The 21,984-nt window shown below is 37.4% G+C and overlaps 1 protein-coding gene across 1 annotated transcript in view; it reads right to left on the bottom strand.

Moving 5' to 3' along the window:
* BAZ2B (bromodomain adjacent to zinc finger domain 2B) overlaps positions 1-21,984 on the bottom strand; it is a 321,145-nt gene that overhangs the window by 165,194 nt on the left and 133,967 nt on the right. Inside the window, exon 3 of the mRNA XM_030796599.1 lies at positions 15,010-15,156. Within this exon, the coding sequence (XP_030652459.1) occupies positions 15,010-15,154 (145 nt within the window). The 5' untranslated portion in view covers positions 15,155-15,156. The remainder of the gene's footprint in view (positions 1-15,009; positions 15,157-21,984) is intronic.

Genomic DNA, 21,984 nt, shown 5'->3' with positions numbered 1-21,984 from the left:
TCTAAGTAAGGTCACATTCTGAAGTACTAAGGGGTTAGGATTCTAACCTATGTCTTTTGAGGGGGAGGATACAATTTAACCTATAACATTTGCTTTATTTTTAAGAGAACTTAATTGACTTGAACACGTTAACTTTCCCAAGTAACCTACTACTAAAATCCCAAATTAAAACTACAAAGTTCTACTAAAAAGTGAAGTAAAATAATATTCCGAAAATACTTGTGATCAAATCTTTCATTAAATAAACCCCACTGCAAAAAAGGCTAGACAGTTGAAAATTCAACAGCCTGAACAGGCGCGATGGCTCACGCCTGTAATCCCAGTATTTTGGAAGGCTGAGGTGGGCGGATCACTTGAGGTCAGGAGCTTGAGACCAACCTGGCCAACATGGTGAAACCCTGTCTCTACCAAAAATACAAAAATTATTCAGGCATGGTGGCATGCACCCAACTTCTTGGGAGGCTGAGGTGAGAGAATCACTTGAACCCAGGAGGCAGAGGTTGCAGTGAGCTGAGATTGCACCACTGCACTACAGCCTGGACAACACAGTGAGACCTTGTCTCAAAAAAAAAAAATTCAAGAGCCTTTATTTAGGATGTATAGATGCCTACAACATTAACGCATCAACTAAAAGAGAAAATCATGTTGTAATAGTTCAGAGTATAACATAAATACTCAAAGAAACTTTGGCTTTATCCACAAACCATCAAGAGTAGGCCATCTCATTCCCTGATGATTCTCTACTAAGTATAAACTTAAGTCTTGGCTGTCTCTTAAGTTCTAGTTAAACCATAACTTTTCACTTTTAGGTTTGTTTTTTATATATTGCCTCTTCAATAATCTCAACTGATCTTTTAAATTCCTTATCCTGTAGCTTATGATGCCCATCCCCAACTAAAATCTGCATAGTCACTTGATTATTAACAGAGCAATGCACAGCACAGCTCAGAAAACTTACTAATCAGAGTTAATTATCGTTTAAGTTTTAAGTCTTAGTCCTGTAAATTCATCTCTCCTTCCCTTTCTTTCTTCAATAATTGTTTCTTCTTATTATATATTTTGTGTCAGGCACTGACTGGATACATATTGGTAAAACAGATGAAGTCCTTGCCCTTTAAATGTAGAAGAATTGACAAATAAGTAAAACAACACCAAATGTCCAATTCTAAATTGTGAAGAGTGCTATGGAGGAAATTATAGCTGCAGCAATTACCTAGACACTATAATTAGAGGTCTAATTAAGGTCTGTATTAGTCAAGATTCTTCACAAAACAGAACCAACAGGATACACTAATTTATTATATATGATTTATTATAAGGAATTGAGATTATGGAGGCTGACCCAGGAAAGCTGGTGGTATAATCCTGAGAACCGAAGGGCTGATGGTGTAAGTCCCAGCCACAGGAGAAGACTGATGTCGTAGATCTATCAGTCAGGCAAAGAGAACTACTCCCCTCTTCCTCCATTTTTTTTCTTCTCTGTAGGTCCTCAACAGATTAGATGATGCCCACCTACACTGGGGAGGACAATGTGCTCCACTCACTCCACTGATTCAATTGCTAAACACCCTTATAGACACACCCAGAAATAAGGTTTTACCTGAGCACCCATGAGCCAGTCAAGTGGACACATCAAATTAATTATTATAATATCCCAGGATATCTAACCTGAGACAAAGCATGAGGAAGAATCAGCTTTATGAAGATTTTCCAGACACAGGGAGAGCGTATTTGAAATTCTGAGTTGGGAAAGAATGTTTTGTATCTAAGAAGTAAAAGGTCAGGGAGACTGAAAGATAAGGGGTCAGAATGAGAAGAGTACCAGATAAATTTGAGAAGGCAGGCAGGATTAGGTCATGGAGGGTGTGCAGCCTTGTGTAAAAATTAAGTTGAAAGTACAAAATATCCAGCTCGATATGGCTAGGTGAAAAAGTTAATCTAATGACTCACATAACTCAAAAGCTTTTGGAAAAGGCTCATTGTATAGATGAAGAAGCTAGACTGCAGGTTTACCAAGACCTAATTTAGCTCTCCTCTTGTGGTTCTACCTCCTCAGATGGGCCTTTCCCCCCAGGTTTCTGGAGCAGGAAGCTGTGGGGGCCAGTGCAAAGGGAGGTATTTTTCCTCCCCCAGCACCAATAAAAATCCCAGAATGGAATCTCTTTGCTTTGATTAATTGACTTATGTTGTGTCCATTCCTTAATCAATCATTCTTGTCTAGGAAAGATGATATTGGATCGGCTAGGCTGGGTCACATGCCACACATCTGTAGTGTCTTAGGTAAAAAAATTTTTTGAAGTAAGTGATTTATTTTGGAGTCGGAGACAACTGCTGGTAATGGTGGAGGAGTGAGGTGGTCATATAAATCCTCCACAGAGAATAATTACTAAAATTGGGCTTAAAAAAACCCCCGAAGACACTGGAAAGCATCCAAAAGCAGAAGGAAGGCAGAGGAGAGTTTAGTCTGGACAAATGGTTAACAAGAAGTAAAAAGTATGACTTTGTAGCTTTCTGGTCTGCTGCCTAAATCACATAGTTATAACTACAGATGATGGTCAAATAAAAAACAGCAGGCTTATCAACTAAAGGTGCAAGAGGTCAGAATTCAGAGCTAAGACAGCATCTTGAAATGTAAAGGGGAAATCTTGGTAGTGAGCAAACCACAGAAAAGTATGAGACCCAAATTCAATACTAGCTGCAGGTATACTGTGCATGAATGAAAAAGGACTCCAGGGTCAGCACAAACTAGCTGGCAGAGAATGAAGATAAATCTAGTCTTGAAAAACAGAGCTATATATAGCAGATCTGTTGGGTTTGATGTATTTATTTACTAAGTGCACTCCCTCATCATCATTATCTCAGGCGGCAGGAAGTACGAAGTGTCACAGCACTGAGCCCAAAGCTGGCAGAGCAACTGGAAATTAGGGGGTAATCTTAGAAGAAAAACAACAACAACAACAAAAACAAAACCCAAAAAAGAAACACAGAGAAAAGGAGACCCATCTCTGCCTAAATACTTTGCCAATCAAGAATTTTCACAGGTACAGAGGAGACCCAGAGGAGTCTAGCATGAAAAAGCAGAAGTGGGAAGCCAAAAGAATCATAGCACAGATATTATCAGTACATTTTCTAACTACAGTAAAACTAAAATGGATATCGATTTTAAAAACTAAATGTTAATGACTTCCAAACTACCCATCAGCCAAAGAAGAATTAACACAGGAAAATAGAAAATATTTTTACTGGAATGGTAATTAAATGACACATAAAACTTATGTGCTGCAGCTACAGCAGTAATTACAAGGGAAATTCATAGCATTAAATACATATACAAGAAAAGGACAAAGGTGCTAGATAAATGATCTAAGCTTCCCCCTAGAAAGTGGGAAAAGGCCTTGTGAGGTGGCTCACGCCTGTAATCCCAACACTTTGGGAGGCTGAGGCAGGTGGTTCACAAGGTCAGGAGTTCAAGACCAGCATGGCCAACACAGTGAAACCCCATCTCTACTAAAAATAAAAATATAAAAAAATTACTAGGCGTGGTGGCAGGTGCCTGTAATTGCATCTACTCGGGAGGCTGAGGCAGGAGAATCACTTGAACACAGGAGGCAGAGGTTGCAGTGAGCTGAGATTGCACCATTGCACTCAGCCCGGGCGATAGTTCAAGACTCTGTCACACACACAAAAAGAAAGTAGGGAAAAAGAAGAGAAAATCATACCCATAAACAGAAGGAAATAATTAATGAGAGAAAAAAAAAAAACAGAAAATTGAGAAAACTCAATGAAACCAAAAGCTTGTTCTTAAAAAAATCTGTAAAATCTGAAAAACCTCTAGTCACTAAAAAGAAAAGACATAAGTTATGTATATCAATGATGAAAGAAAAAACATCTCTACCAATCATACAGACATTAAAAGAATGAGGTAATATCTGGAACAACTTTGGGCCTATACATTTAATGATGTAGATGAAATGAACAAATTCCTTCAAAGACACCAACCAAAGCTCACTCAAGGAGAAAAAGATATCCTGAATTGTTCTATACCTACATTTTTTACCTATTTTATTTATTTATTTATTTTTGAGACTGAGTCTCGCTCTGTCACCCAGGCTGGAGTGCAGTGGCACAATCTCGGCTCAATGCAACCTCTGTCTCCCAGGTTCAAGTGATTCCCCTGCCTCAGCCTCTCGAGTAGCTGGGATTACAGGTGCCTGCCACCACACCTGGCTAATTTTTTATATATTTTTTAGTAGAGATGCGGTTTCATCATGTTGGCAAGGCAGGTCTCGAACTCCTGACCTCAAGTGATCTGCCTGCCTTGGCCTCCCAAAGTGCTGGGATTACAGGCATGAGCCACCATGCCTGGCCTATACCTACATTTTAAAAGGTGAATTCATGATTTAGTATCTTACAACAACAACTTAAACAAACAATCAAAACTCTCCAGGCCCAGATGTTTCACCAGTGAATTCTACCAAACATTTAGAGAAAAAATAATATCATTATATATTCTTTGAAAAACACAAGAGAGGCAGGAATCTTACCCACTCATTTACAACAAGTTAACTGCAAGAAAACTATAGACCAATAACCCTCATGAACACAGGTGCAAAATTCCTTAAGAAAATTTTAGCAAATCAAATTCAGCAGTGCTTTATTTCTATACTCGCTTCCTGCAATACCAACACTATTTTGAAAGGATAACCCATCATAACCAAGTGGGGTTCATCCTTGAAATGCAAGATTGGCTTAACTATAAAAAATTAATCAACGTAATTTGCCAAAATAGCAAGTTAAAAGGAAAAAGCCATATGATCATTTCAATAAGTGCAGAAAATGCATGTGACAATATTTAATACCAATTCATAATAAAAAACTCTCAGCAGAGAACGAATAGAAGGGAACTGTCTCAGTAATTGCCAGGGCGGGGATGGAGGGAGGAATTTAACTTCAAAAAGATACAAGGCAACTTCCTGGAGTAATAAAATTGTCCTACAGCCTGGAGGTTACATGAATATATACATTTGTCAAAATTCATTAAAGTATACATTTAAAATGGTGAATTATATTGTACATAAATCACACCAAAATAAAGAAACTAAAAGTAGGAGGGTTTGCATATGCAGCTTCACTCTGTTCTGAGAGGAACAGATAAAAGCAGGGCAAGCATAGAAGTGGAGAAGCCAGTTAGAAAGAACTGCAATGATATAGATGAGAGATTTTAGTGTAGACTAGGGCAGTGGTAGTGGAGACAGAAAGAAGGGTAGACTCAAGCTTTATTTTGAAGGTAGAATCAACAGACTTTAGATGTGAGGGTGAAAGAGAAATAGATAAATCCAGAGATCACTATATTTATGGCTTAAGCTACTGGATGAATTGTGGTATCATTTAATGACAGAGAATGTGAAGGAAACAGGTTTTGGGAGAAAACCAAAAGTTTGGTTTTTGGATGTGTTAAATTTGTTAAGTTTGAGATGCCTATAAAATATCTATGTAAAATGTATATGTTCAGGAGCTCGGAGAGAAAGTCTGGGCAGAGTCTTCCTATAGGTATATTTAAATAAAAAGACAAGAGATAACAGGCCTCAGAATCAAGGCTTGGAAAATGCAACATTTATGAGTACAGGAGTCTGGGGGAAAAAAAACTTAAGAAGGAGTTGTATAAAAAAATTTAGAGAAAAATTGTGAATAGTATAATGGAAGCTAAAAGGAAAGATTTTCAAGAAGAAGAGAAGAAGAAGAGAGTGGTCAGCTATGTCAAATTCTGCTGAGGCTGAGTGAGATGAGGCTAGAAAGATGACACTGGTGTGAGTTGGGACGTGTGTGAAAGACAAGAAGAAAGCATATATAACTATGAAGAAAGCATATGTAACTTTCTCCTTTCAGAAGTCGGGCTGTGAACATTCTGGCAGAAAACAGGGCAATAGCCAGAAGAGTATTGGGATATAAAAAAGGTTTGGGGGCCAGGCGCAGTGGCTCACATCTGTAATGCCAACACTTTGGGAGGCTGAAGCAAGAGGATCGCTTTAGCCCAGGAGTTTGAGACCAGTCTGGACAACAGAGTGAGTCTCTACAAAAAAAAATTTTTTAAATTAGCTGTGCTTGCCTGTAGTCCCAGCTACTAAGAAGGCTGAAGTTGGGGGATTGCCTGAGCCTCGGAGGTTTAGACTGCAGTGAGCTGTGATCACACCACTGCGCTCCAGCCAGACAGAGCGAGACTCTGTCTCCCCCTGGCTCCCTCTAAAAAGAAGGTGTTTTTGTACATACTGCGTTTTTTTAGGATGGGTGATACTAAGAGCATGCTTTTATACTGATGAACATTCGTAGATAAAGAAGAATTAATGATAAAGTACAGAAGAAATGAAGTACTGAAAAGTCCTTTATAATCTTTTTTTTTTTTTTTTGAGGTCCTTGAATTTTTTTTTTTTTTAATTATACTTTAGGTTTTAGGGTACATGTGCACAATGTGCAGGTTTGTTACATATGTATCCATGTGCCATGTTGATTTCCTGCACCCATTAGCTCGTCATTTAGCATTAGGTATATCTCCTAATGCTGTCCCTCCCCCCTCCCCCCACCCCACAACAGTCCCCGGAATGTGATGTTCCCCTTCCTGTGTCCATGAGTTCTCATTGTTCAATTCCCACCTATGAGTGAGAACATGCGGTGTTTGGTTTTTTGTCCTTGCGATAGTTTACTGAGAATGATGTTTTCCAGTTTCATCCATGTCCCTACAAAGGATATGAACTCATCCTTTTTTATGGCTGCATAGTATTCCATGGTGTATATGTGCCACATTTTCTTTTTTTTTTTTTTATTATACTTTAGGTTTTAGGGTACATGTGCACAATGTGCAGGTTTGTTACATATGTATCCATGTGCCATGTTGATTTCCTGCACCCATTAACTCGTCATTTAGCATTAGGTATATCTCCTAATGCTGTCCCTCCCCCCTCCCCCCACCCCACAACAGTCCCCGGAGTGTGATGTTCCCCTTCCTGTGTCCATGAGTTCTCATTGTTCAATTCCCACCTATAAGTGAGAACATGCGGTGTTTGGTTTTTTGTCCTTGCGATAGTTTCCTGAGAATGATGTTTTCCAGTTTCATCCATGCCCCTACAAAGGACACGGCCGGGCGCGGTGGCTCACGCTTGTAATCCCAGCACTTTGGGAGGCCGAGGCGGGCGGATCACGAGGTCAGGAGATCGAGACCATGGTGAAACCCCGTCTCTACTAAAAATACAAAAAATTAGCCGGGCGTGGTGGCGGGCGCCTGTAGTCCCAGCTACTCGGAGAGGCTGAGGCAGGAGAATGGCGTGAACCCGGGAGGCGGAGCTTGCAGTGAGCCGAGATTGCCCCCACTGCACTCCAGCCTGGGCGACAGAGCGAGACTCCGACTCAAAAAAAAAAAAAAAAAAAAAAAAAAAAAAGGACACGAACTCATCATTTTTTATGGCTGCATAGTATTCCATGGTGTATATGTGCCACATTTTCTTAATCCAGTCTATCGTTGTTGGACATTTGGGTTGGTTCCAACTCTTTGCTATTGTGAATAGTGCCACAATAAACATACGTGTGCATGTGTCTTTATAGCAGCATGATTTATAGTCCTTTGGGTATATACCCAGTAATGGGATGGCTGGGTCAAATGGTATTTCTAGCTCTAGATCCCTGAGGAATCGCCACACTGACTTCCACAATGGTTGAACTAGTTTACAGTCCCACCAACAGTGTAAAAGTGTTCCTATTTCTCCACATCCTCTCCAGCACCTGTTGTTTCCTGCTTTTTTAATGATGGCCATTCTAACTGGTGTGAGATGGTATCTCACTGTGGTTTTGATTTGCATTTCTCTGATGGCCAGTGATGATGAGCATTTCTTCATGTGTTTTTTGGCTGCATAAGTGTCTTCTTTTGAGAAGTGTCTGTTCATGTCCTTTGCCCACTTTTTGATGGGGTTGTTTGTTTTTATCTTGTAAATTTGTTTGAGTTCATTGTAGATTCTGGATATTAGCCCTTCGTCAGATGAGTAGGTTGCAAAAATTTTCTCCCATTCTGTAGGTTGCCTGTTCACTCTGATGGTAGTTTCTTTTGCTGTGCAGAAGCTCTTTAGTTTAATTAGATCCCATTTGTCAATTTTGGCTTTTGTTGCCATTGCTTTTGGTGTTTTAGACATGAAGTCCTTGCCCACGCCTATGTCCTGAATGGTATTGCCTAAGTTTTCTTGTAGGATTTTAATGGTTTTAGGTCTAACATTTAAGTCTTTAATCCATCTTGAATTAATTTTTGTATAAGGTGTAAGGAAGGGATCCAGTTTCAGCTTTCTACATATGGCTAGCCAGTTTTCCCAGCAACATTTATTAAATAGGGAATCCTTTCCCCATTGCTTGTTTTTGTCAGGTTTGTCAAAGATCAGATAGTTGTAGATATGCAAGTCCTTTATAATCTTTAATAAAAAACCAACAGATATTTGCTATTGTCTGTGAAAGTTAAGAGCCATATCACTTTGAGTTGAGCATTTATTCTATTTGGCTTAATTTATATTCTTACATAGAACAGGATTTCAAAGGAGATTTGTAACAAATATACATAAGCTACTAGATGCACTACTGAAATAGATTTTAAAGAAATGGGCTGTTGAAATGGGAATAAAGTTCATACACATGTATCAGAAAAGTTTATTACAATACAGAGCTGGGGAGATATGGCAGAGGAGCTATAATCAGATGAGCTCAAATGGGTAGATAACTGGTTCATTCAAGATTTGTTTCAACTTCTTTTTAGTGAGCATGGAATGTTTTTCCATTTGTTTGTGTCCTCTCTTATTTCCTTGAGCAGTCGTTTATAGTTCTCCTTGAAGAGGTCCTTCACATCCCTTGGTAAATTGTATTCCTAGGTACTTTATTCTCTTTGTAGCAATTGTGAATGGGAGTTTACTCATGATTTGGCTCTCATGTCATCTGCAAACAGAGACAATTTGATTTCCTCTTTTCCTATTGGAATACACCTCTCAATAAACTAGGTATTGATGGAGGTGTTGAATTTTATTGCAGGCCTTTTCTGTGTCTACTGAAATAATCATGTAGATTATACTGAAATAATCATGTGGATTTTGTCATTGTTTCTGTTTATGTGATGGATTACATTTATTTATTTGCGTATGTTGAACCAGCCTTGCATCTCAAGGAATAAAGCTGACTTGATCGTGGTGGATAAGCTTTTTGATGTGCTGCTGGATTCGATTTGCCAGTATTTTATTGAGGATTTTCGCATCAATGTTCATTAGGGATATTGGCCTGAAATTTTCTTTTTTTGTTGTGTTTCTGCCAGGTTTTGGTATCAGGATGATGCTGGCCTCATAAAATGAGTTAGGGAGGATTCCCTCTTTTTCTGTTGTTTGGAATAGTTTCAGAAGGAATGGTACCAGCTACTCTTTGTACCTCTGGTAGAATTCGGCTGTGAATCCTTCTGGTCCTGGGCTTCGTTTGGTTTGTAGACTATTAGTTACTGGCTCCTCTTTGTACCTCTGGTAGAATTTGGCTGTGAATCCTTCTGGTCCTGGGCTTCATTTGGTTGGTAGACTACTAGTTACTGCCTCAGTTTCAGAACTTGTTATTCGTCTATTCAGGGATTCGACTTCTTCCTGGTTTTGTCTTGGGAGGGTGTATGTGTCCAGGAATTTATCCATTTCTTCTAGATTTCTAGTTTATTTGCACAGAGGTGTTTATAGTATTCTCTGATGGTAGTTTGTATTTCTGTGGGATTGGTGGTGATACCTACTTTATCATTTTTATTGCATCTATTTGATTCTTCTCTCTATTTTTTATTAGTCTGGCTAGCAGTCTATCTATTTTGTTGGTCTTTTAAAAAAACCACCTCCTGGATTCATTGATTTTTTGAAGGGTATTTTATCTATCTCCTTCAGCTCTATTCTGATTTTAGTTATTTCTTGTCTTCTGAGAGCGTTTGAATTTGTTTGCTCTTGCTTCTCTAGTTCTTTTAATTGGGATGTTAGGGTGTTGATTTTAGATCTTTCCCGCTTTCTTTTGTGGGCATTTAGTGCCATAAATTTCCCTCTACACACTGCTTTAGCTGTGCCCCAGAGATTCTGGTACATTGTGTCTTTGTTCTCATTGGTTTCAAGGAACATCTTTATTTCTGCCTTCATTTTGTTATTTACCCAGCAGTCATTCAGGACCAGGTTATTCAGTTTCCATGTAGTTGTGTGGTTTTGAGTGAGTTTCTTAATCCTGAGTTCTAGTTTGATTGCACTGTGGTCTGAGAGACTGTTTGTTATGATTTCTGTTCTTTTGTGCTTGCTGAGGAGTGTTTTACTTCCAATTATGTGGTCAGCTTTAGAATAAGTGAGACGTGGTGCTGAGAAGACTCTATATTCTTTTGATTTGGGATGGAGGGTTCTATAGATGTGTATTAGGTCTGCTTGGTCCAGAGCTGAGTTCAAGCCCTGAATATCCTTGTTAATTTTCTGTTTTGTTGATCTAATATTGGAAGTGGGGTGTTAAAGTCATCCACTGTTATTGTGTGGGAGTCTAATTCTCTTTGTAGGTCTCTAAGAACTTGCTTTATAAATGTGGGTGCTCCTGTATTGGGTGCATATACATTTAGGATAGTTAGCTCTTCTTTTTGCACTGATCCCTTTACCATTATGTAATGCCCTTTTTTGTCTCCTTTGATCTTTGTTGGTTTAAAGTCTGTTTTATCAGAGAGCAGGATTGCAACCCCTGCTTTTTTTTGCTTTCCATTTGCTTGGTAAATATTCCTCCATCCTTTTATTTTGAGCCTATGTGTGTCTTTGCCCGTGAGATGGGTCTCCTGAATACAGCACACTGATGGGTCTTGACTGTTTATCCAATTTGCCAGTCTGTGTCCTTTAATTGGGGCATTTAGCCCATTTACGTTTAAGGTTAATATTGTTATGTGTGAATTTCATCCTGTCATTATGATGCTAGTTGGTTATTTTGTCTGTTAGTTGGTGCAGTTTCTTCATAGTGTTGATGGTCTTTACAATTTGGTGTGTATTTGCAGTGGCTGGTACTGGTTATTCCTTTCCATGTTTAGTGCTTCCTTCAGGAGCTCTTGTAAGGCAGGACTGATGGTAACAAAATTTCTTAGCATTTGCTTGTCTGTAAAAGATTTATTTCTCCTTCGCTGATGAAGCTCAGTTTGGCGGGGTATGAAATTCTGGATTGAAAATTCTTTTCTTTAAGAATGTTGAATATTGGCCCCCACTCTCTTCTGGCTTGTAGGGTTTCTGCAGAGAGATCTGCTGTTAGTCTGATGGGGTTCCCTTTGTGGGTAACCCGACCTTTCTCTCTGGCTGCCCTTAATATTTTTTCTCTTATTTCAACCTTGGTGAATCTGACGATTATGTGTCTTCGGGTTGCTTTTCTTGAGGAGTATCTTTGTGTTCTCTGTATTTCCTGAATTTGAATGTTGGCCTGTCTTGCTAGCTTGGGGAAATTCTCCCAGGTAATATCCTGAAGAGTGTTTTCCAGCTTGGTTCCATTCTCCTTGTCACTTTCAGGTACACCAATCAAACATAGGTTTGGTCTTTTCACATAGTCCTATATTTCTTGGAGGCTTTGTTCTGTCCTTTCACTCTTTTTTCTCTAATCTTGTCTTCATGCTTTATTTCATTACGTTGATTCAATCTCTGATATCCTTTTTTCTGCTTGATTGATTCGGCTGTTGATACTTGTGTATGTTTCACAAAGTTCTCATGCTGTGTTTTTCAGCTCCATCAGGTCATTAATGTTCTTCTCTAATCTGGTTATTCTAGTTAGCAATTCTTCTAACATTTTTCCAAGGTTCTTAGCTTCATCGCATTGGTTTAGAACATGCTCCTTTAGCTCGGAGGAGTTTGTTATTACCCACCCTCTGAAGCCTACTTCTGTCAATTCGTCAAACTCATTCTCCATCCAGTTTTGTTATCTTGCTGGATGGGAGATGTGATCCTTTGTAGGAGAAGAGGTGTTCTGGTTTTTGGAGTTTTCAGCCCTTTTGCACTGGTTTTTCCTCATCTTTGTGGATTTATCTACCTTTGGTCTTTGATGTTGTTGACCTTTGGATGGGGTTTCTGTTTATACGTCCTTTTTGTTGATATTGATGCTATTCCTTTCTGTTTGTTAGTTTTCCTTCTAACAGGCCCCTCTGCTGCAGGTCTGCTGGAGGTCCACTCCAGACCCTGTTTTCCTGGGTATCACCAGTGGAGGCTGCAGAACAGCAAAGATTGCTGCCTGTTCCTTCCTCTGGAAGCTTCGTCCCAGAGAGGCACCTGCCAGATGCCAGCTGGAGCTCTCCTGCTTAAGGTATCTGTCACTGCTGCTAGGAGGTGTCTCTCAGTCAGGATAAATGGGGGTCAGGGACCCACTTGAGGAGGCAGTCTGTCCCTTAGCAGAGCTCGAGCGCTGTGCTGGGAGATCTGCCGCTCTCTTCAAAGCTGGCAGGCAGGAATGTTTAAGTCTGCTGAAGCTATGCCCAGAGCCGCACCTTCCCCCAGGTCCTCTGTCCCAGGGGTATGGGAGTTTCATCTGTAAGCCCCTGACTGGGGCTGCTGTAAAAGGCTTTATTTTAAACATGGACTACAACACTGTGAAAGTTAAAAAAAAATTATTTTACCTACATAATGAAAAAAACTCATGTTTTAGGTACTAAAAATATGTGTTAATAAATGACACATTTCTGAGTAAATGGAATTATACTTTCATTCAATGTAAGCATCTTAATATAAATACTCTGTACTCTTTTTTACTAGTAGCAAATAACGATTAAAAAAATGCATCCCTTTCTAGACAAGGTTTCTAATGTTATTCAGCAACTCGGCATACTCTATCCCTTCTGCAGCTTCCAACCATCCACTAACAAACAAAAAATAGTGCCCAACATATGACTCATGAGAACCGCAAGCAAATTCCAATGTCACTAATTCAGAAAACCAAGTGAGAAAAAAGTGTTCAGAAAACTCAGAATCTGTACTCAAGGATGCTATCGAAGCCTTCAACATAAGAAAAGACATTTCTTTAGGAATACTATGTATGTTAAAGACTAATTCAGAAATAAATAAGACAGCAGATTAGAATACACTGAAAGGAGCTCACAACAGGGGAAAGAGAAAGAAGAGTTACAAATAACAGGAAAATATAACTACACAAGTACAGCTGTGTGCAATCATTTACACAAAGTTATCTAAGGTAAAAAGTCAATCATAGCATCGCTATTTTTGAGCACAGTATATCAGCAGAGGCTTGGACACTTACAGTCCAGCCATCGTTTTGCATATAAGGGAAATGTGAAGAAACTTGTTAATTACTTGATGAAGATTGTACACAAGGTGGAGAAGTTATATTGATTTTTAAAAAATACATAGCGCGGCTGGGTGCAGTGGCTCACGCCTGTAATCCCAACACTTTAGGAGGCTGAGGAGGGCGGATCATGAGGTCAGGACATCAAGACCATCCTGGCTAACATGGTGAAACCCCGTCTCTACTAAAAATACAAAAAATTGGCCAGGCGTGGTGGTGGGCACCTATAGTCCCAGCTACTCGGGAGGCTGAGGCACGAGAATGGTGTGAACCCAGGTGGTGGAGCTTGCAGTGAGCCAAGATTGTGCCACTGCACTCCCGCCTGGGTGACAGTGCGAGACTCTGTCTCGAAAAAAAAAAAAAAAAAAAAAAAAAAAAAAAATATATATATATATATATATATATATATATATACATACACACACATATAGTGCTATTTTAGTTATTTTGTAATCCCTGAGAATATATTAGAAAATGGTTTGATCATAATATAATGACAGAATGACAGCCTTTTTGTCATTCCATTGATTGGAAAAACAAAAATAAATGAAAACACTTATTTGACAATTTGCTAAGGTATTTTGTAAGCAAATATTACATATTTATGCATCACATTTATGCAAAAGTTTCAACTTAACTTCTGAATAAGAAAATTATCATTTAGTTTACTGCTTATAAACATGAAATAATGTATAAGATAAGAAATAGTTAAAGTTAAAATGTTTCCTAACGATAAATAAATGAGTTGATTAACTTTAGGTATTTAATAAAAGGAATGTATTCTACCACACCTTTGTAAAAGAACCAAGAGTGATTTTGGGAGGTGCTTAGAGATATCTTCTACCTAATTAAACAAAATGGAGGATATTTTCATGTCTGAAATAAAGCTCTCCTTTTAGGCAAATATAAATTTTATTCTTTTTTTTTTTTTTTTTTGAGACGGAGTTTCGCTCTTGTTGCTCAGGCTGGAGTGCAATGGCACAATCTTGGTTCACTGCAATCTCCACCTCCCGGGTTCAAGCGATTCTCCTGCCTTAGCCTCCTGAGTAGCCGGGATTACAGGTATGCACCACCATGCCTGGCTAATTTTGTATTTTTAGTAGAGATGAGGTTTCCCCATGTTGGTCAGGCTGGTCTCGAACTCCTGACCTCAGGTGATCCACCCGCCATGGTCTCCCAAAGTGCTGGGACTACAGGGTGAGCCACTGCACTCAGCCAAATTTTATTCATGTTTAAGAAATCTGTTATGCTCTAAACTTTAAAAATATTTTCCATCAAGTAAATGATCTGCCTTAGTATACATCTGTGAACTGGAGTAGCTGGAGCTTACAAGGTCATTTCAAATACTGTAAGGAAATCTAGGGCAAAGTGTCTACCAACGACTTCCTTCTATTTCTTTCCCTCTTGGGCCTATTGTTTTAAAAGACTTCACTAATTTATTAATTAAAATGATAAAACAAATTAAGATATCAAGATTTAACTCTCAAAGACAATTCCTAACAAGAATAGAATAACCAGTGCTATCCCAGTGTAAAATCCTGAAAAAGCAAAAAGACTAGGTGTTTAACCTAGCCTTTATTCAACAGGTCAATGCAAGTCATGAGAACATTTTATTCAGTGCTCAATAAAATATTATGCAAATTATTAAAAGAATGGCATTCTAAAATTGAGTTTAAAAAGGGTATTCACCACATGGGTTGATTGTAGAGCTAAGTGAAGCAACTCCAGTGGAAAGGCCACCTTTTGAAACTACTGAAGCCACAGAAGGTGTCGAAGATGAAGTTGGTGTAGTAGAGGAGGCTGCTGAGGATGGTAACCGTTCTCCAGACTCCATATCTATGAGAGGGGAAAATATTAATTCTCAGTATCAGATAAAAAATTTTTTCAAAAGAATTCAACATATTTAAACTTTTTGTATACTTTTAAAAATATAAAATAAATTTCTAAATACATGTTCTTTGGAAAGAGAAAATATGGAGTAGATAAAAACAATATAATTTAAAATACCAACTTATGGAATAAGTTTAAGTATACCAAATCCTCTTGAGTTTTCTTATACCCCCCAAATTAATAGTGGTTTGAATATAGTAATTTCACACAAAATGTGTGTTGCCACAACCATAAATTAACATGTTATATTCGTCCTATTCATCCCAAATTACCTCACATCGGTTCACTTGCAACAGAATTCCTATGTTACCTTAATGAAAAATTAAAAAAAGATACCACCACATTTGAATGGTCTGCACCCTTATCTTCTAAATACAGATAGCAATATACTTGTAGCTCTTAAGTGTCCAAGAATCTGGCCTGGGAATCCCCCACATACCCCTCAAAAAAGGCAAATACATTTCAGAGTTTAACTTGAGGCAAGTTTAAACCATGATTTCAAAATGGCCTTAGTTGTCACCCATTTAAAATGACCAAAGCACTTCTAATCATCTTTATTAATTTGTTGGGCTTTGTGGATGTAGCCTTGCATTACTGCAATAACTAATGCTGATATTAAAAATTTGGAATATAATGGGCATTTTATATTCATTTTAATACTCTATGCATGCACTGATCCCACAATCAAGCAAGAAAGTCATTAAATTCACAGATGCTTTAAAGAGAACACAATCTACAGTAAGTTAGAATGGTGATCATTAAAAAGTCAGGAAACAACAGGTGCTGGAGAGGATGTGGAGAAATAGGAACACTTTTACACTGTTGGTGGGACTGTAAACTAGTTCAACCATTGTGGAAATCAGTGTGGTGATTCCTCAGGGATCTAGAACTAGAAATACCATTTGACCCAGCCATCCCATTACTGGGTATATACCCAAAAGACTATAAATCATGCTGCTATAAAGACACATGCACATGTATGTTTATTGTGGCACTATTCACAATAGGAAAGACTTGGAACCAACCCAAATGTCCAACAACGATACACTGGATTAAGAAAATGTGGCACATATACACCATGGAATACTATGCAGCCATAAAAAATGATGAGTTCATGTCCTTTGTAGGGACATGGATGAAACTGGAAACCATCATTCTCAGTAAACTCTCACAAGGACAAACAACCAAACACCGCATGTTCTCACTCATAGGTGGGAATTGAACAATGAGAACACATGGACATAGGAAGGGGAACATCACACTGTTGTGGGGTGGGGGGAGGGGGGAGGGACTGTTGTGGGGTGGGGGACGGGGGGAGGGACAGCATTAGCAGATATACCTAATGCTAAATGACGAGTTAATGGGTGCAGCACACCAACATGGCACACGGATACATATGTAACAAACCTACACATTGTGCACATGTACTCTAAAACTTAAAGTATAATAATAATAATAATAATAAAAGAAAAAAGATAGTGCTTGCCTATAAGTGAATTTATGATCAGCCACATGAAAACTCTCACCATTTAAATAATCTAACTACAGAAAGATTTCTGTATTGAATTCTACAGGCAACTCACAGAAGAACTGTATATTTACTAAGAAAAATAGTTGGATTTCATTTAAAAACACTGACTAATTAAAATAATGCAAGGCTAGTGTGCCTAATTGTTGATTGAATCCATAAAGTATGTAGATAATTTTTCTCATAAGATAGATACATATGGGGAAGGTAATCTTAAATTGACATACAACATCATTAGAAAGACCATTTCAATGAGCTTTCCAATCATACAGAATTCAAAAACTTCTCTTCATATTCTGGTATTGCTGTAAATCACTTCCATAAATGACAGTACTGCTATGATGAGTCTGTCCACATTCTTACAGAATTTGTATTTCTCTTTATCAGCATTCATCATGGGAAAGGCATAGTTGCTACTGATGGCTGCATGCAGCTAATGTTTAAAGGGTAGGTTTTGGGTCAGCAACAGTAACTAATGAACATTGAGACATGTGGCTGTCTGATGGTAAGGCCCATAAAAATTATTTTTACCAAGTCTCATTTCACTAAATACAAAAAATATGGACTCTTTACCTAGAAGAGAGTTTAGGAAAAAGCTATTTTTTCTTTATAGCTGGTAACCTCATTGTCCTCAAGAATTCTATTTGCTACTTAAATATACTGTGTAAAAAAAATAATGGAAGGCGTTTAAAAAAATTTGCCTTTGTACTCCACAGCAGAAATAATTTGGTGACATAATAAGATAAGCACTTTAGCTGAGTACTTGGCATATAAGAGCTCAATATAAAATAGTCATTAACTTTTTATAGGATAATATGCTATGAAGTATAGGTATTTCTTATTGTTGATAAAACCTGATTCAGGACTAAAGTAAGGAAAATCAAGAAGGCAAAAGAAGTAGTCTTGTATACATACTGCTTAATGGATATTACTTTCCCTGAAGAATTAATCTGAATAATTATTTAAATAAAATAAATGCACACGCACAAATGCATGCGCACATGCACACACACCCCCCCCCCCCCCACACACACACAGAGATAAAGTATCATTAGGTAAAGTGACATATACAATGTTGTTTGCTACAGTACTGCTTAAAAAAATTTAAACCTGGCAATGAGAGTAGAACTAGAGCTAGTAGTATAAGGCTGGGGCCTTTTTTAGTTTCAGTAAAGGTGTAATTTTTTTTCTTCTATTTCTGGTTCTTTTTGCTCATTTAAGTAAGAAGGGGCTTAACTTCTTAAAAACATATGCTTATGTAACCATTTTCCTTAGAAGCTCTATTATAGACATTATTCATGTATTATTTTATTTCAACTATATTTATACTAGATATTTTTAGCCTAAGATTTATTAGGTGGCTGAGTAGTCTTCTTGCATGTAAAGTACTAATTCTCTCATACTGGTCTTAAGTAGTTGTTGTTTTTAATAGGCATTTCTTAGTTCTAATAACCAAAAATTGGGTCAACTACTCCAAGTTCATCTTATACATATCCTTTTTTTTGTCATTTTATAGAAATTTAACAAATCTACTCTAGCCTTTGTACTCTAGAATGAAGATTGTCTTATGCCTGAATTCACAAGGATTAGTTCTCCAAATTTTCTTTTTAAGTTAAATATTATTCTTTCAGTTTTATTTACTATCATCCCCTGCTAAAGCACAAGAAATCCTGGCCATCAACTTGATAGTTAAAAGGTGAGAAGGCAATGCCTTTGTAATTGTAAAATTGTGTAACTGTGAAAAATCCACAAAACAATCACTGGCTTACCATATTGTAAGAACTAGTCAAAGAACAAGTATAGATATGTAACAAACTTGCTCGGTGTGCACATGTACCCTAGAACTTACAGTATAATGAAAATATATATATAAAAATAATAAAAATAAAATAAAATAATATGCACCAAAGGTTAGTAAAAGCAGTGGGTCAAAATTTGAGGAGAAACAGGATATTTGCATAGTCTCAAAGTATCTCCTCCAAAATATCAATTAAATAAAAAGATGAAAAGAATACTTTCACAGTGGAGAAACAACATTACCTATAACAAAGTATCAACATCATGTATTTTCTGATGCCCCAGAAGAGTCCATCACTTCTGTGGCATTCTTTCCAAAAATACTCAAACTCAGCTGAACCATGAGAAACCACACAAACCCAAATTGAAAAACCATATACAAAATAACTGACCAGTATTCATCAAGTGTCATGGTCATGAAAGAAAGAAAGAAAAAAAAAGACTGGAATTACCATAGGTTGGAGATTAAGGAGACTAGGAATTCCTTAGTGTGAGACCTAGGATCCCACAACTAAATGGGATGTGGGATCCTAAGTTGGATTTTAGAACAAGAAAAGGATATTAATGGCAAAACTAGTAAAATCATATAAGGTCTCTAGTTTAGTTAATACTATTCTATCGATGTTAATTTCCTGATGTTTATAATTTTGATAATTGTACTCCGGTTATACAACTTATTAACATTAGGAGAAGCTGGATGAAAAATATATGTGAACTGTTTTTTATTTTTAGGTCTAAAATTATTTCAAAATCAAAAGTAAAAAAAACAAAAACAAAAAAACCCCACAAAGTCTTCCATATAGTAAACACTAAAAAAAAATACATATGCATTGAAGTTAAAGAGTATAAAAACCTACACCTTGAAGGAATGAAGAACAGACTACATTGTGTCAGTGAGATATTTGCTAATAAACATTATCTGGGTTCAAACACTGTGCCTGAAGTTTATTAGTTGTGATCTTGTAAAAATTATGTAATTTCTCTCAGTTCTCAATTTCCTCATGAGTGATTTGAAGAAGATGTAGTTGAGAGGATTAAATGAGATAATGCACGTAAAGGGCAGAGTACCTAGCATTTAATACTTGTGAGCTATTGTTTTTAATGAGTGAGCATCTATGTATATAATTACCCATGTGTATATGTGGCAAGAAAAGAAACCTTACGGTATTCTAAATTATTCATGTTAAAGTGAATATTTAAGAGTTATACCATTTGTAGATTATGTATATCCTTACCATGGCATTATATTTTTAGTCAGATAGATTAAGTGTTAAGAATTTAAAATAAATGTCTCATAACTGTACAGATACCAATGTGGTAAAGTACATCATCTTAAAATTTTCCAAATAAGCTGATTTTTCATCTATAATACAAATACAGATGAAAAATTAATACATTCATTTTGTTGACAAAATATATGTTATCACGAGTTATTATTTATAATTCAAGCATAGTACATAAAAATCTGCAGAAACTCATTTATTCATATCTTTTAAGAAAAATATATTCATTAAAATAAAAACAGTTCAGGTATCCAAGAACCATCTATTCCTATATTTCTGTTAGGGCTAGAGCATCCACATCTGACACCTACGCTCCTATAATGGCCTCTCATTCTGACCCTTTGTGTTAAGAATACCCCTTTAATCTTGGGTTCCAAATGATCACGAACTAACCCATTCTTTGTGTTCAAAACCAGCCTAGATATCACAAGATCAAAACAAACAGAGTATAATAACATGACCTCCCATCTATAATTCAACAATGGAAGAATATCTAGTAGGTACATCTTTTTACTTAAGGCCATTCAAGAGATTATAGTTTCTAATGTATAACTTGGTCATTTTTTTTTTTTTTTTTTTTGAGACAAGGTCTCTCTCTGTCGTCCAGGCTGGAGTGCAGTGTTGTGATCATGGCTGACTGCACCTCAACCTCCTGGGCTCCAGTGATCCTCCCACCTCAGCCTCCCAAATAACTGAGACTACAGGTGCCTGTCACCATGCTTGGCTAATTTTTTCTATTTTTTGGTAGAGACAGGTTTTTGCCATGTTGCCCAGGCTGGTTTTGAACTCTTGAGTTCAAACTATCTGCCTGTCTTTGCCTCCCAAAGTGCTGGGATGCCTTATTTCAAAATTTAACTAGGCTGGGTGCAGTGGCTCACGCTTGTAATTCCAGAGCTTTGGGAGGCCGAGGTGGGCAGATCACTTGAGTTCAGGAGTTCGAGACCAGCCTGGCCAACATGGTGAAACCCTGTCTCTACTAAAAATACAAAAATTAACAAGACCCACGTGGTGGTGGGTGCCTGCAATCCCAGCTACTCAGGAGGCTGAGGCAGGAGAATTGCTGGAACTCAAGAGGTGGATATTGCAGTGAGCCAAGGTCGCACCACTGCACTCCATTCTGGGCAACAGAGCGAGACTCTGTCTCAAACAAAAACAAAAACAAAACAAAACAAAAAAATGAGAAGAAAAGAAAAAAGAAAGTTAACTAGTTAAAGACGACTACAACCACAAATTAACGTAAAACACTATAGTGAAAAAAAAAAAGTTGTGAACCATGGGAGAAATATGTGCAAAAGATGAAGGGACTACAAATGATTTGATACATTATAGATCTTTCCTGTAGCCTAAAGCAGTGATTTTGGTTTTCTGACACACCATCTCCCCCACCAGGAAACATATGGGTGACATTTTTGGTTGTCACAACTGGAAGAGTGCTAATGGCATTGAATGGAGATAGAGGCCAGGGATGCTGTTAAATACCCTAAAATGGACAAGAACAGTCTTCCCCCTACAGAATTATCCAAACTAAGTTGTCAGTGCTGCTATGGGTGAAAAACTCTGCTCTGAAGTATCAAAAAGGTTATTATTTGAAATTCAACTAGCTAAAACTTTAATAGTAATTCTATATAACTATAATAGTAAGATGAGTCAAGCTGATTTTGATGACTCAACGCTACTGTAGTGATAAAATTATACTCAACATCTTTTGTGTCAGCATCCTTCTAAGAGTCTAATATTTCACATTTTATCCAAATTTTTAAACACTGATAATGTATCACATGCAATTAACACACATTACAAAGCTCACTCATACTGGGTAACATAAATTTGCTGTATTTTACTAAAATGACATTTATCTATAACAATTCTGAGTGCAAATAAAAATCCAAATTTATGAAAATGACAGACCACAACTTCTTCCCTGCATGACGATTTTATGTACTATAAAAGTATTCAATGATCAGTTGTTAATGATAATATTGTTCAAGTTTATGTATCTCAAGTATTCCTGTTTTGTGTAATCATAGAGTTCATGAACACTGACAGCTGGTAGGTGTAAACCTGAACAGGTGCTAACAGGGAGACCAAGACACGTTGCCTGAGATATGTAAACACGATTAGTTCCCTGTATTTCAGGTGCACTGATACTTTAGTATTGCCATATAC

This window comes from Nomascus leucogenys, chromosome 17 (assembly GCF_006542625.1).
Source record: "Nomascus leucogenys isolate Asia chromosome 17, Asia_NLE_v1, whole genome shotgun sequence".
In the NCBI taxonomy this organism is placed as follows: domain Eukaryota; kingdom Metazoa; phylum Chordata; class Mammalia; order Primates; family Hylobatidae; genus Nomascus; species Nomascus leucogenys.
The sequence above is the reverse complement of the archived record's forward strand: the minus strand, read 5'-3'. Positions and strand labels throughout refer to the sequence as shown.